At 40.4% G+C, this 15,683-nt stretch overlaps 1 protein-coding gene across 1 annotated transcript in view; it reads left to right on the top strand.

Moving 5' to 3' along the window:
• Positions 1-15,338, top strand: part of LOC122694911 (interferon-induced very large GTPase 1-like) — a 55,723-nt gene extending 40,385 nt beyond the window's left edge. Inside the window, exons 4-5 of the mRNA XM_043904305.1 lie at positions 6,920-7,034; positions 7,809-15,338. Of these exons, the coding sequence (XP_043760240.1) occupies positions 7,811-15,079 (7,269 nt within the window). The 5' untranslated portion in view covers positions 6,920-7,034; positions 7,809-7,810 and the 3' untranslated portion in view covers positions 15,080-15,338. The remainder of the gene's footprint in view (positions 1-6,919; positions 7,035-7,808) is intronic.
• Positions 15,339-15,683: the final 345 nt, after the last annotated feature.

Raw genomic sequence — 15,683 nt, 5'->3', positions numbered from 1 at the left:
TTATTGTGGTCAAAACAATTTCAATCTAGTCACTTAGCAACTTTGAAGTTTATATACAGTATTGCTACGTATAATGTGCTAAATATTATGTATTCAGGATTTATTTATCTGGTTGCAGGTTTGAACCCTTAAACAACATCTCCCCAATACCTACACTCACCAGTCCCTGGTCACCACCATTCTGCTTTAATTTTTACACATTTGGCTTTCCTGAAAAGTAAAGTGAAGTCGCTCAGTCATGTCTGACTCTTTGCAACCCCATGGACTGTAGCCTACCAGGCTTCTCTGTCCATGGTATTTCCCAGGCAAGAATACCAGAGTGGGTTGCCATTTCCTTCTCCAGGGGGTCTTCCCGACCCAGGGTTCGAACCTAGGTCTCCTGCACTGTGGGCAGATGCTTTACCCTCTGAGCCACCAGGGAAGTCTGGCTTTCTTAGATTCTATCTATAAATGATATCATACAGTATTTGTCTTTCTCTTTCTGACTTACCTCATGTAGCATAATGCCCTCAAGGCCCATCCATGCTGTCACAAATGGAAACTGTCACAAATTTCATTCTTCCTCATGAAGATAGATAAGATAAGATATCTTTATTATCCATTCAGCAGCTGACTGACACTTAGGCTATTTCAACATGTTGGCTATTATAAATAATGCTATCATAAACATGGGAGTGCATATATCTCTTCAACATCTTGTTTTCATTTCTGTTAGATGTATAACCATAACCAAAGTAGCTAGATAATATGGTAGTTCTTTTTTAAATTTTTGAGGAACTTCTACACTGTTTCCCATAGTAACTGAAACAATTTACATTCACACCAACAGTGGGATTTCCTTCTCTCCACATCCTCACCAATACTTGTTATCTCTTGTCTTCTTGCTGAGAGTATTCTAATCAAAGTGAGATAACATCTCATTGCAGTCTTGCTTTGCATTTCTCTGATGACCATTAGTGTTGAGCATCATTTTACATATCTGTTGGACATCTGAATATCTTCTTTGGAAAAAATGCCTATTTATCTTCTCTGCTCATTTTTCAATTGAAATTTTTTGGGTTCTGTTATTTGGTTGTATGAATTTTTATGTGTTTTTATGAGTAAGTCCTTATTCAATATTTGGATGGCAAATATTTTCTCCTGTTCTGAAGGTTACCTTCCATTTTTTTAATTATTTCTCTCACTGTGCAAAAACTTTAGCTTGATGTAATCCTACATGCTGATTTTGGCTTTTGCTGCTTAAGTTTGGGGGTCATATCCAAAAAATATCATTGTGAAGAACAATGTCAAGGTGTTGTAGCCACATGTTCCAGGAAACAAACTCACTCAGAAGGAAAATGCAGATAGTGGAGTGCAGTTTATTACACCAGCGGGCCCAAGGCAGAGTCTCCTCTTATCCAAGGACCCTGACCAGTTTTTGTGAAAACCTTATAAGTGTGTGTGCCCAAACCCACCTCCCCAAATTCCCTGAAACTAGTCTGAACCAAGGAAAAGAAAGATACAATCAAAGTTGACGCATGATTCATATGCCTTAAGCCTAGGTAGTTAAAAGTGGAGAATTATCAATAGGCCTGTGGTCATACCTCAATAAGCATAATAGAATTTATGATTCTATTTGTTTACACAGATAATTAGGGTATTCTTTTAGGTTATGGAGAGTCTAGGTACGAGCCCTGGGGCTCTTCCATCCAGAGGGTCAGGTTTTCCAGTTGGTATGTCGTTTCCAAAGATACTGGGCATATAGCTCAAAGTCCACAGTTTGGCCCAAGATGGAGTCCTGCTTTCAAGATGGAGCCTGTTCTGTCTGTTTCCTCCTTCAAAGGAGCTGCTCTCCTATGTTCATTTTTTTGAGTTTTACCTAATCCAGTCTTCTGCTTAAGTCTTTAATCCACTTTGAGTTGATTTTTATGAGTGATGTAAGATGAGGGACTAATTTCTTTTTTCTGCATGTGGAGATCCAGTTTTTCCAGCATCATTTGTTGGAGAGACAATCCACTACCCCTTGAGTGTTTGTGGTTCCCCTGTCAAATTTAAGTTGACCACACATACAGAGGTTTCTTTCTGGGCTCTTTATTCTGTTTCATTAGTCTATGTATCTATTTTGTGCTGGTTTTAAAATTAATACAGATTTCTAATATAGTTGGAAATCAACAATTGTACTGTCTCTGGCTTTCTTCTTCTTTACAGGATTGCTTTGGCTATTAGGGATCATTTGTGATTTCATACATATTTTAGGGTTGCTTTTGATGATTTCAGTGAAAAAATGCCTTAGAATTATAATAAGGATTATGATATATCTATAGATGTCTTTGTGAGGTATGCATATTTTAACAATGTCAATTCTCCATGAGCATAGAGATATCTTTCCACTTATTTGTGTCTTCTTCAATCTATTATGCTCATTTCAATGGTAGCTAGGTAATGCTCAAAATCATTCAAGCTAGACATCAACAGTACATGAACTGAGAACTTCCAGGTGTACAAGTTGGATTTAGAAAAGGCAGAGGAGCCAGAGATCAAATTGCCAACATCTGCTGGATCACAGAAAAAGCAAGGGAATTCCAGAAAAACATCTGGTTCATTGACTACACTATAGCCTTTGATTGTGTAGATCACAACAAACTATGGAAAATTCTTAAAGAGACAGGAATACCAGGCCACCTTACCTGCCTTCTGAGAAACCTGTATACAGGTCAAGATATACAGAGTGTATCATGTGAAACGCTGGGCTGGATGAAGCACAAGCTAGAATCAAGACTGCTGGGAGAAATATCAATAACTTCAGATATGCAGATGACACCACCCTTATGGCAAAAAGTGAAGAGGAACTAAAGAGCCTCTTGATGAAAGTGAAAGAGGAGAGTGAAAAAGCTGGCTTAAAACTCGATTCAAAAAACTGAGATCATGGCATCTGGTTCCATCACTTCATGGCAAATAGATGGGGAGAAAGTGGAAGCAGTGGCAGATTTTTGGCAGATTTTATTTTCATGGGCTCCAAAATCACTGTAGACGGTGACTGCAGCCATGAAATTAAAAGATGCTTGCTCCTTGGAAGAAAAGCTGTGACAAACCTAGACAGCATATTAAAAAGTTGGACCTTTGCCAACAAAGGTCTGTATAGTCAAAGCTATGGTTTTTCCAGTAGTCACGTATGGATCTGAGAGTTGGACCATAAAGAAAGCTGAGTGCCAAAGAACTGATGCTTTTAAACCATGGTGCTTGGACAGAAAGGAGATCAAATCAGTCAATCATAAATGAAATCAACCTTGAATATTTATCGGAAGGACTGACGCTGAAGCTGAAGCTCCAATACTCTGGCCACATGATGCTAAGAGCAGACTCTTTGGAAAAGACTCTGTTGCTGAGTTCTGTTTGCTAGAATTTTGTTAAGGATTTTTACATCTATGTTCATCAGTGATATTGGCCTGTAGTTTTCTTTTTTTGTGGCATCTTTGTCTGGTTTTGGAATTAGGGTGATGGTGGCCTCATAGAATGAGTTTGGAAGTTTACCTTCATTACAATTTTCTGGAAGAGTTTGAGTAAAATAGGTGTTAGCTCTTCTCTAAATTTTTGGTAGAATTCAGCTGTGAAGCCATCTGGTCTAGGGCTTTTGTTTGCTGGAAGATTTCTGATTACAGTTTCGATTTCTGTGCTTGTGATGGGTCTGTTAAGATTCTCTATTTCTTCCTGGTTCAGTTTTGGAAAGTTATACTTTTCTAAGAATTTGTCCATTTCTTCCAAGTTGTCCATTTTATTGGCATAGAGCTGCTGGTAGTAGTCTCTTATGATCCTTTGTATTTCAGTGTTGTCTGTTGTGATCTCTCCATTTTCATTTCTAATTTTGTTGATTTGGTTCTTCTCTCTTTGTTTCTGGCTAACGGTTTGTTCTGGCTAATTTTGTTGATTTGGTTCTTCTCTCTTTGTTTCTGGCTAACGGTTTGTTCTGGCTAACGGTTTGTCAATTTTGTTTACCTTTTCAAAAAACCAGCTTTTAGCTTTGTTGATTTTTGCTATGGTCTCTTTTGTTTCATTTGCATTTATTTCTGCCCTAATTTTTAAGATTTCTTTCCTTCTACTAACCCTGGGGTTCTTAATTTCTTCCTTTTCTAATTGCTTTAGGTGTAGAGTTAGGTTATTTATTTGACTTTTTTCTTGTTTCTTGAGGTAAGCCTGTAATGCTATGAACCTTCCCCTTAGCACTGCTTTTACAGTGTCCCATAGGTTTTGGGTTGTGTTTTCATTTTCATTCATTTCTATGCATATTTTGATTTCTTTTTTGATTTCTTCTATGATTTGTTGGTTATTCAGAGGGTGTTATTTAGCCTCCATATGTTTGAGTTTTTAATAGTTTTTTTCCTGTAATTGAAATCTAGTCTTACTGCATTGTGGTCAGAAAAGATGACTGGAATGATTTCAATTTTTTTGAATTTCCCAAGGCTAGATTTATGGCCCAGGATGTGATCTGTTCTGGAGAAGGTTCCATGTGCACTTGAGAAAAAGGTGAAATTGATTTTTTTGGGGTGAAATGTCCTATAGATGTCGATTAGGTCTAGCTGGTCCATTGTGTCATTTAAAGTTTGTGTTTCCTTGTTAATTTTCTGTTTAGTTGATCTATCCATAGGTGTGAGTGGGGTATTAAAGTCTCCCACTATTATTGTGTCATTGTTAATTTCCCCTTTCATACTCGTCAGCATTTGCCTTACATATTGCGGTGCTCCTATGTTGGGTGCATATATATTTATAATTGTTATGTCTTCTTCTTGGATTGATCCTTTGATCATTATGTAGTGTCCTTCTTTGTCTCTTTTCACAGCCTTTTAAAGTCTATTTTATCTGATATGAGTATTGCGATTCCTGCTTTCTTTTGGTCTCTGCGTGAAATATTTTTTTCCAGCCCTTCACTTTCAGTCTGTATGTGTCCCTTGTTTTGAGGTGGGTCTCTTGTAGACAGCATATATAGGGGTCTTGTTTTTGTATCCATTCAGCCAGTCTTTGTCTTTTGGTTGGGGCATTCAACCCATTTACACTTAAGGTAATTATTGATAGGTATGGTCCCTTTGCCATTTGCTTTGTTGTTTTTGGTTTGCGTTCATACAACCTTTCTGTGTTTCCTGTCTAGAGATGATCCTTTAGCATTTGTTGAAGAGCTGGCTTGGTGGTGCTGAATTATTTCAGCTTTTGCTTGTCTGTAAAGCTTTTGAATTCTCCTTCATATCTGAATGAGATCCTTGCTGGGTACAGTAATCTGGGTTGTAGGTTATTCTCTTTCATTACTTTAAGTGTGTCCTGCCATTCCCTTGACTCTGATGCTGGGAAGGACTGAAGGCAATAGGAAAAATGTGTGACAGAGGATGAGATGGTTGGATGGCATCACCAACCCTATGAACATGAGTTTGAGCAAACTCAGGGAGATAGTGAAGGACAGGGAAGCCTGGTGTGTTGCAGTCCCTGGGCTCACAAAGAGTCTGACACAACTTAGTGACTAAACAACAATTTAATTATCATTGTCTGGGATTTCTGTAGCTCACTGAGTTCCCTTAAAATAATTACTTTGAATTATTTATTAACCAAGTCACTAAACTTTGTTAGGTTAACCTAACTTTGAGTTAGGTCATTGGTGGTGGTGGTGGTTTAGTTGTTAACTCATGTCTGACTCTTGTGACCCCATGGACTATAGCCTGCGAGGATCTTCTGTTCATGGGGTTCTCCAGGCAAGAATACTGGAGTGCATTGCCATTTCCTTCTTCAAGGGATCTAGGTTATTAGAGAATTATTATTTTATCATGATGACATGCTTCCTTATTTTTCATGTCCTTGTAGCTTTGCACTGCTGTTCTAGCATTTGAAATAGCAGTGTGCGTGCGAGCATGCATACTCAGTCACTTCAGTCATGTACGACTCTTTGCAGCCCCATGGACTGTAGCCTGCCAGGCTCCTCTGTCCATGGGATTCTCCAAGCAAGAATACTAGACTGAGTTGCCATGCCCTCCTCCGGGATCTTCTCAACCCAGTTATCAAACCCACATCTCCCGAGTTTCATGCATTGCAGGCAGATTCTCTACCCACTGAGCCAACTTGGAAGCCCTTGAAATAGCAGACACCTCCTTAAATCTTACTGTATGATTTCATGTGGGACATTCTGTTTCCTGGTGCTGTTAATATCTGAGATTTTCTCTACGTTTGTATGGGTACACCTGTCCTACTTTTCTTAATGTCTTTCATGGCAGAATTCTCAAGTTTTCATATTTTCTCTGGTTCTTATAACTCACCAAGCTGACAACTGGAAACTTTCCTATCTTCTGGAAGGTGGCAATATACCTTGAGTGTGTGGCTTCTCTCTTCCCAACAGTCTGTTTTCTGAAAGCACATAATTTACCAACCTACTAATAGTTCTTGATGCTAACTAAACTCAGGAGTGCACACAGGAATTAGCCACAGAGTTGGAGTAGTTGTAGGCTTACCATTTAGGCGATAAGAGGTGCCCACAGACTTGGGAGGCCAATCCTCAGGTAAAGTTCTCCCAAAGGTTCATGGGAAGACTTCCTGATGAAGTCCTGGGGGGGGGGGGGAATCAATAGGGACTGCATCCTTTAAATGCCCTTTGAGATTCCTAACTGCCTCTTTCCTGATCTATTCCCTCCTCCCATTCATAGAGGTCCTGCCTCAGTACCCTGGGTACTGTTGCAGATAAATGGGTTTCTCCAGCCATGTCCCCCACAACTGGGTTAACTGAGCATTCAATATTCACTCTCGTTTTCCCCACTGGAGCTGTCACAGACATGAGATAGTTTAGCCACATGTAATGTTACCAAGCTGTGCTGGAATCTCCTCTTAGGAAGACTGGACTTCCCCAAATTCTCTCTTATCTGTGAGTACCTATCTTGGTAAGCACTCTCCGGTTTTTTTTTCCCCCCCCAAGGGTGGTGATAGAAGCTGGGGAAGGTTCACTGTCTCCGCTCTCTGCTCAGGCCATAAGGAGGTCTTCTGCCTATTACCAGGTGTGCAGGTCATCAAGACTACTCCTGCATCCGCTGGTAAGTGTTGGTAGATCACACAACTCCAAAGATACACTTTTGTTCACAAATGGGTGTCAAATTTGTTGTTTTAAAAGGGGGAAAAAAGACAAACATCTTATGTCCTCATGACACTGACATCTGCCAAGTGTATTTTAAGCAACAGGAGAGTAGTTAATGAAATGGACTAAGAAGTGACAAAGAGAGAATGGGAACCATTTGACACAGGTTTGACAGAAACTTATGGAGGAAAAATAATTAGTAGTTCTAGTCTTTTTTTAAAAACAAATTAACATCTAGCTATCAAAATCATGCATATTTTCAAACTCCTACCTTCAGCTTAATGCTCTTCATGTGTAATAAGAAATGTCAAAGGTCAAGCTATTAAGTTCCAGCTCATTCAAGCAACCAAAAAGGTAATCCATGTTGAGACCATACACATAATATCTTGGACACACACAAAAATTATTCAAAGTGTTCACAAAATACAGTTGTTGGAACAATGAAAACAGGGGATGACGAGGCCTCACAGACTTGTATCTTTAATACAGGTTCCTCTGTGCACAGGATTCTCCAGGCAAGAATACTGGAGTGGGTTGCTATGCCCTCCTCCAGGGGATCTTTCCTAACAGGGATCAAACCTATGTCTCTTATGTCCTCTGCATTGGCAGGCTGGTTCTTTACCCCCAGTGCCACTTGGGAAGCCCATCTTTAGTATACTCACCCTTGGGGCTATGTGGCAGACACTTCTTCAAGTCATGACACAGGCTAACTGAGGGTCTTTTCTTCCTACAGCCATGGACACAGCAGATTCAACTGCTGCTGAGACCCTGCTCAGAGGCAATAGGAGGAAAGATCTCCAACAGATGCTGAGAGAAGTAGGACTGCCAGTTAAGTACTGGTTGCCAAAGCTGGAGGAACACCTGGGTGTGACCTGTGCCCAGGCCTTACAATACCTAGAAGAGAAAGACTTCCAGGAGCTGAAATCCCAAGCACGACATGCCTGGGAGAGAAAAGCCCTGGAGAAGATGCTTAACCTGTCATGCTCAAATACTCTTTCAGAGCTACAGGAGTCTCAGGTGGAAACAATAAAGAAAAAGCAGCAGCAGACAGAACAGACACTGCAGGAGCTGAAAGAGTTGCTGTTAGAAGGGAGGCAGCAACAGGAAGAGACAGTGAGTAAAGTGGAGGCAGAACTGAGGCAGGTAATGGAGATCCTTAAAGAGAACAGGCTGTGCCACAATAAGTCCCTAAAAGAACTCATGGAAAACATACAGAGACAACTAAACCTTATGGAGGGAACACTGTTTCACAGGAAAAACCTCTCAGATAGAGAGCTGGTGAGATGGGCATCTGGAGGACTGGCCCTGCAGGGAATTTACAAAACCAGCAACCAAAGGGGTCTGATAGAGAAGAGAGAAGAGCTACTCCGTGTCCCCAAGGATTTCTCACTCTGTGGTGCTGAGCAGGGTACACAGACAGAAACAAACGAATTTACATCTTCTCAAGAAGAATCCATGTTCACCCAGATGGTAGAGAAACTGGGCTTCAGTGTAACTGCCTCAGCAAAGGGTGGAGGTTGGGGATATCAGTCAGAATCCAAGGAAACTAGACAGGCACATTCTGAGCAGTCTTACTTCTGTTCAGTCAAATTCACCTACATCCCACTGGCCTCCTGCCACTTTCCCATTGAGCAACTCCAGCTCTCCAAGGCAGCTCTACAGGAATTGAAATGCATTGAAGGGGTTTTGGATCAGGAAGACCCAGACCAACTTCTCTTGCGAAGGCATAGGGCTGAAGCCTTCTTCCAGAGGTTTGGGTCTCATGCTAACCAGGGCCCTCTGCACTTGGGAGGAATCTACTGGTGGAAAGCAATTTCAGAGGGTTTCCAAAAAGAGCAGCTGGCAGAAGTGAAACAGCAAGTAGCAGAGGCCCTGGATATTTACATAAGGGGCAGTTACGGTGGCTTTGATGTGAACATTGCTACAGGTGTGGATGTGTCAGACTCTCATTCAGAAAGAACTTCTCAGAACACGAACTTCCAAAATCTCCAAACCAAAGTCCAATTGTCTGTGGCCCAGACAGGTGGTCCACCAGAAGCAAATGGCTTTTTACAATGGAAATTTGGCCTAATGGCTAGTAACCAAACCTGGTATGTCACTGACAGGGTACTTCAGTTGGTGCCTGTTTGGGATATTATCCTCTCCAATCACAGAAATGATTTTAAGGATCCTCTTCAGGTAGCCAACTGCCTGAAAGACAGCTACACTGCTCTGACTAGTCTTACTGCCCAGATCCAGGAAGGCGAAGAATTACTGACTCCTGAGAAGGAGAAAGAATTACAGACTGTTGAGAAAGAGGTTAGGGCTTTTCTAGAAAATGTGAAATCCTGGGAAGTATCTGATCCTGAAGAGCAGCTGCAACAGCTAATAAATTTCATGCAAATGTTGAGCCAAAAAATAAAAAGCTGTGACACCTGGATTAATGTATGCCTCACAGATATGGGTCTACAGAATTTTTTGGTAAACACAGTGAACTTTTGCAAAAAGTCTTCCATTTATAAAAGTACAGTTATTAAATCTCAGCTGCAACACCTTTTTTATCCTCACATCCACAGAATGACAAACTTTCCTCAGTTTCATTCCATCATGCAGTGGATCTTCCAGTCAGAGCCTGTCAACATCACCCAACTTTCTGAATTAATTAAAACCTATAAAGAAACTAAGAATGACCTTATGGAACAGAAAGGTAAATGTGAGTCCACAGAAACAGTGGAGGAAGCTCAAAGGAAGCTGACTTATAAGGTCAGCTTGTCTCTTGACTGCTTCTTGAATTACCTCCAAGAAACAGGGCAGCCAGACACACACATCTTGTTACTTTTGATAGCATCTGGTGCAGGATATCATGTGGTTGACAATATATTTCATTATCTCCTGGGGTATGATGAGTTAGGCTTCCTATTGGATCAAATGCAAACTGCGCAAAATAAATACCAAGAGCTCAAAAATATTTGCAACTGCAGGGCTCAGGCATTCCTGGTGCTCACAGGTCTGACAGCTACAGCTGGCAGCAAAGTTGTTTCTTCAGAGGAAAAAACAGAACGCTTGGCATTGATAAGACATCACCTGGGACAGTCTTTAACTAAAGAAGTTGTACATGTCCTCACCAAACTTGGAGCAGATCATGACTGGGAAAACCTAGAAAAAGCCTTGAAATTACTCACTGATGGGGATTATGAAGCCATCATCAGTTTACCACAAATGGATAAAGATAGAAAAGAACTACAAAGTCTCTTTAATGAAAAGAAACACCTCCATGAACTACATGATAATGAAAATAACGAACAGGATATGATAGAAAATGTAGCCTTCCAAGACTTACTTGAACGTTTAGGTCTCAAACGTTACTACCCAAGAAAAATGAGCACAGCTAACATCCAACTGATCCACAAGACTTCTACGTACAACACCCAGCCCTGCTCTGAAAGAGAACTTCCCTTCTATTTCCTACAAAAGCTATTGATGCTGGATTATGGGCTGAGATACCTGATCATCAAACATGAAAAATACACAGAGAACCAAGTCTATTCAAGCACTTCAAATCAAGAAAAGGAGGCCTTTGATCCATATGAAGAATTTCTTGAAGACAGTGATAACTCCACTAATCCTTCAGACACAAGTATCACGCAATATATTCACCCAATGGATATACAGATGGCAATTCTTCACTGTGCAGATCATTTTGCCAGACAATATATTTTGGACAAACTTTCCATTTGTCAGTTTGCCCTCCCCCTTCTCATACCTAATCCTTACAATGCTCAAATTGAATTCTGTCTCTGGTCTCTCCGTCAAATTCGAAGGAGCTGGCAGCAAGAAGGGAAATCAATAAATGAGCAGAAGGACAATTACATGAATCACCGGATGTGTCATGTTTCTGTCCCCATTGTGTCCTTTATTAGAGTTGGAACTGGTTTCTCTGCCTCCAAATCTCAGATCATGAACTGTCTTCTCAGTGAACGCAAACATGATGTCTTTTTTCACCGACACTGCAAAGGCAGCAGCAGAGACTGTCTCTTGATGGGAGGAGTGGTGGAGGTCGCCTGGTTCTGTCCTCGGGGGGAAGAGCAGGACAGATTTGACAAGTGCTTGACCTTTACCAATCTTCATGGAGATGCAAAGGAACATGAGAAGCAGCTCGCCTTTTTGCAGGAAGTCTCTTCCATAATTGTGGTCCTCATGTCAACTTCTGATGACAATAAAGGAAACCGAAAAATAGTCAGTGACATGTGGCAGTCATCACGACCTTTAATCTTGTTGCTAGATGATAGAGGAAAAGGCACAGTCAATTATTCTAGCCCAAAAGTGAGAATTGGGATCAGGAACCGAAATGAGGCAGAATTAATAGAGGAGCTCACAACTGCAATCGGACATTTGCTGAAGCTCTCTAACACTGCACTCAGCTTGGAGAACTGTGCCCAAGTTGCGCGCAAGCAAGGAATGCTTATTGATGAAGACCAGAGAGATTGCAAGGAAGCCAAAGAAAAGGCAGAGGCTCTAATGACCCTACTGAGAGAAATGGGAATACCTCAGGTCAAGGAAAACTTACTACCTCTTCAGGGAAAACTGTGGCAACGTTGGTGTGAAAAGGACAGAGAACTCTATCATCTGCGAGAAAAGGGAAATCGCAGCATTGAACAACACAAAAGTGAGACTGAGACAGAAAAAAAAATGATAAGACAGGAACAGTTGAAAAAAACCATTCCTCTCAATGTTTTAATGGGTTCGGTCCTTGAAATTCTCCAAAATCATTCAGAAACTCACACCAAACTCTACTTCCTCCAATGGCTGAAAGTAGCTTTGGACAAGCTGACTGCAGGACACTTGGAAAATCTAAATGAGAAGAAAAAGGCATTGGTTCAAAAGGAAAAGCAAGAGGCCACAAAGAGTAGTGCTCTGAAAGACTGTCAGAATGAGATAGAAGCTATTTCCAGAGAGATTAATGACTGTACCTTAGGAATTGAGCACATTCTCACAGAAGCTGGCCAGATCTATGAAACTCTGGAAGAAGATTCATCCATGAAAAATACCCTATTTCTCTCCCTTCCCCACATTGCTGCAGATCTGATGATATCTGGTGTTCCCATTGAGCTGATGGATGGGGATGTTTCATATGTGCCCCTGAGGTGGGTGGCAGCTGTTTTTGACAAGCTCTCTGAGAAACTTGGGAACAAGCGGCTCTTTGTTGTCTCTGTCCTTGGCCTGCAGAGTTCAGGGAAGTCCACCCTGCTGAATGCCCTTTTTGGGCTGCAGTTCACTGTCAGTGCTGGGAGGTGTACTCGGGGGGCTTACATGCAGCTTCTGAAAGTGGAGGAGACATTCACAGCTGAACTTGGCTTTGACTTTGTGCTTGTTGTGGACACAGAGGGACTTCGAGCCCCAGAACTCAGCAACAAGTCCCAGAATCATGACAATGAGTTGGCAACCTTTGTCATCGGACTTGGAAACTTGACTCTGATCAATATTATGGGGGAAAATCCATCAGAAATGCAAGATATTCTGCAAATAGTTGTCCAAGCTTTTCTGAGGATGAAACAAGTAAAAATCTCTCCCAGTTGCCTCTTTGTCCATCAGAATGTGGGGGAAGTTACAGCTAAAGACAAAATTATGGACGGAAGAAGGCGGCTAGAGCAGAGATTGGACCAAATGGCAGCAATAGCAGCTGAAGAAGAGCAGTGCTCCGATGTAACCTGCTTTAGTGATGTCATTAAGTTTGATGCCAATAACCACGTCTACTACTTTGCTCACCTCTGGGATGGCAATCCCCCAATGGCCCCTCCCAATCCTCGCTACAGCCACAATGTTCAGGAACTAAAAAGCAGAATTCTTATGACTGCCCAACAGGAATCTAGGGGAAGCATCATGAAAATATCAGATGTAAAATTCCGAGTTCAAGATTTGTGGAGAGCCCTACTGAATGAGAACTTTATTTTCAGCTTCAGGAACACTCAAGAAGTCATGGCCATGAGCAAACTGGAAACCATGTATAACTCCTGGACATGGAAGCTGAGGAGTCATGTGCGGAGCTTACAGGAGCAGCTGATCAACCAGATTCAGAATGGAAAAATCCAGACACTTGAAACATATACCCTGGAGGCTCCAGTTGCAGAGACCTATGAAGCCATCAAGCAAGAACTTGAAAAATATTTTAATGAAGACCCAGATAGGGAAGTGCTGGTTCAGTGGAAAGGAAATTTTGGAAATAAACTAATAACCCTTAAAGAGGCACTAATTTTAGACGGCCAAAGACAAGCCAAAGAACTTATTAGTTTAAAAAAAAATCAAGAGGAACTGGATAACAAAAAGTCAGGTTATGAAAAGGAATTATTAGAAAAAAGCCGGACTTTGGCTTTATCACTAAATGACACAGAATTGAGTGAGGAAGAGCTCCATGAGAAATTCAACCCACTTTGGGAAAAATGGGTCGATGATGTGTCCTCAAGTCTCCCTCAAGCCACAGAGCCTACAATTGAAGTGGAATCTGAAGACATCCTTTTGGATTATTTCAAAAAGGAAAAAGATATCACAAGCATACTGAAGAACTATTCTAGAGAAAAGTTTGAAATCAACTATGACAAACATGTTAAGAAGCACAGGAAATATTGCGGGCTCTCTTCAATGACAATAGATGCCCAGGATATACACTTCATAACTCTGACTACTGATGACATTATTTCAAAAGTTAATGAAACTGTTAACAAAATATGTCAGCAAAAGCATGATTACAATCCAACTTATTTCCATGAAATCCTGAGAATAATAAAAGAGGGGGTGAAGTCTGTACCCACTCAGAAAAGATACACATTTACAAGAAGGTATGAAATAGACTTATCATTGTGTTTATTCCAAAGAGCATCAGTGAAGTTTAAGGAGATGCACAAGGCATTCAAGAGGGCAAATGATCCTGTAAACTATCTGCAAAGCAAGAAAGATGATTTCTTCATGAGCTTTAAGATCTCTTGTCAAGGAGCAACTTCAGTTAAAACATTTGTTGATTTTCTCTGGAAGAAACTCACACCTGCTGTCTCCAGCACCATAAGGAAAAACATGGCCCTCAAAATTGCTGGGGACATTCGAACCACCTGCCGGGCATTCAATGAAAACAGAGCTAACCTGGAGAAACACATTCTCATCTCTCTGGCAGAAGAGGAAAATTTTGATAACTACTGGCAGTACCTTCATCAGCCAGAATCATTTTTTAAGAATTACATTGAAAACCATGTTAAAAGATATTTTTCTGACACAGGAAGTGAAAAAACAAAGACTTTTCTACAAATGAGTTTAGATGACATCAAGAATGTCATCCTCTCAGCTATACATGCATCTACAGCAACAGATAAAGATACAAGCAGCACAGTGTCTCGGTGGCTAGATTTGTTCTGTGATCACCTGGGGAGTACCTTGATCTTTCCACGAAAAGACTTGATAAGCATTGAACACCAGGAGATAAAAGATATTGAGTTTATCAAAGAGGCCATGAGTGAAGCTTTGGATCCTGAAATGAAGATGGTAGAACAGAACTGTATGTCTAGACTTGTTGAAGAAATGATTCCTGAAATCCAGAAAATGCTCTCTGAACATCTCTGTGGCTGCTGGAAACAGTGTCCCTTCTGTAAAGCAATTTGTACAAACACAATCCCTACCCATGAAGGAGACCACAGTGTTCCCTTCCACCGTCCACAGGCTCTTGGTGGATGGGTGTGGTATCAAACAGACCATTTTACCATTGATTTCTGTACTACTTCAGTAGCAAGTGATTGTAATTTTATTTTGAATGATGGCAGGAAAATCCCATATAAGACCTATCGAGAAGCAGGAGGGGAATATGCCACATGGAGCATCACCCCAGACACATCCACCCAGCCATACTGGAAATGGTTTGTCTGTCACTTCAGATCAAAGCTAGAAGAAAAATATCACAAAAAGTTTATCAATAAAGGTGAAATTCCTGATGCCTGGAAGAAAATCACAAAGCAGGATGTGCTTGATGACTTGAAAAAAAATTAATACTCAATGGCCAGATAAGAGTTCCAGTATCTAAACAAAGAAGGCACATTACCAGAACAAGCCTAAAATACCACCCACTCAGAATGAAAACCTTCCTTGTATCAACTTTTTTTTCAAATGAAACCTCTAAAACTAAATCAATCATAGCAAGAGTTGAAGATTTCTTGAGTAAGAACCTTATTTTTCTTTGCCTCAATTCCTCCTTTAAAAACAGATAACTGATATATATGAGTACATGATAAAATCGAATAAAGTCCATTTAATATACCAACTGGATATTTTACATTATTATTCTGAATGTTTTTATTTTTAAATATGTAATGTTATATAAAGCTTCAAGAAAGTCATTTTCATAGAGGGAAATTAAAATCATTGCAGACTGCTACAAAATCTATAGAATAACTATATGAATATTTTTATCAATATACAGTTATTGACTGGAAGTTACAAATTCTTTTCATTTCTAAGTGTATTTTTTTTCACTCTCTGAAATTGTGAGGAAGAGTTATTAATGTTTGAATGCAAAAACATTCATAGGAAATTCAAGATTTCTAATTCTCAAATATAATGCCATTTAGAGCTATTCTATTATAGGAATAAAAAA

The sequence above is a fragment of the Cervus elaphus genome, chromosome 1, assembly GCF_910594005.1.
Source record: "Cervus elaphus chromosome 1, mCerEla1.1, whole genome shotgun sequence".
In the NCBI taxonomy this organism is placed as follows: Eukaryota; Metazoa; Chordata; class Mammalia; order Artiodactyla; family Cervidae; genus Cervus; species Cervus elaphus.
This window is presented reverse-complemented; position numbering and strand designations above follow the sequence as displayed.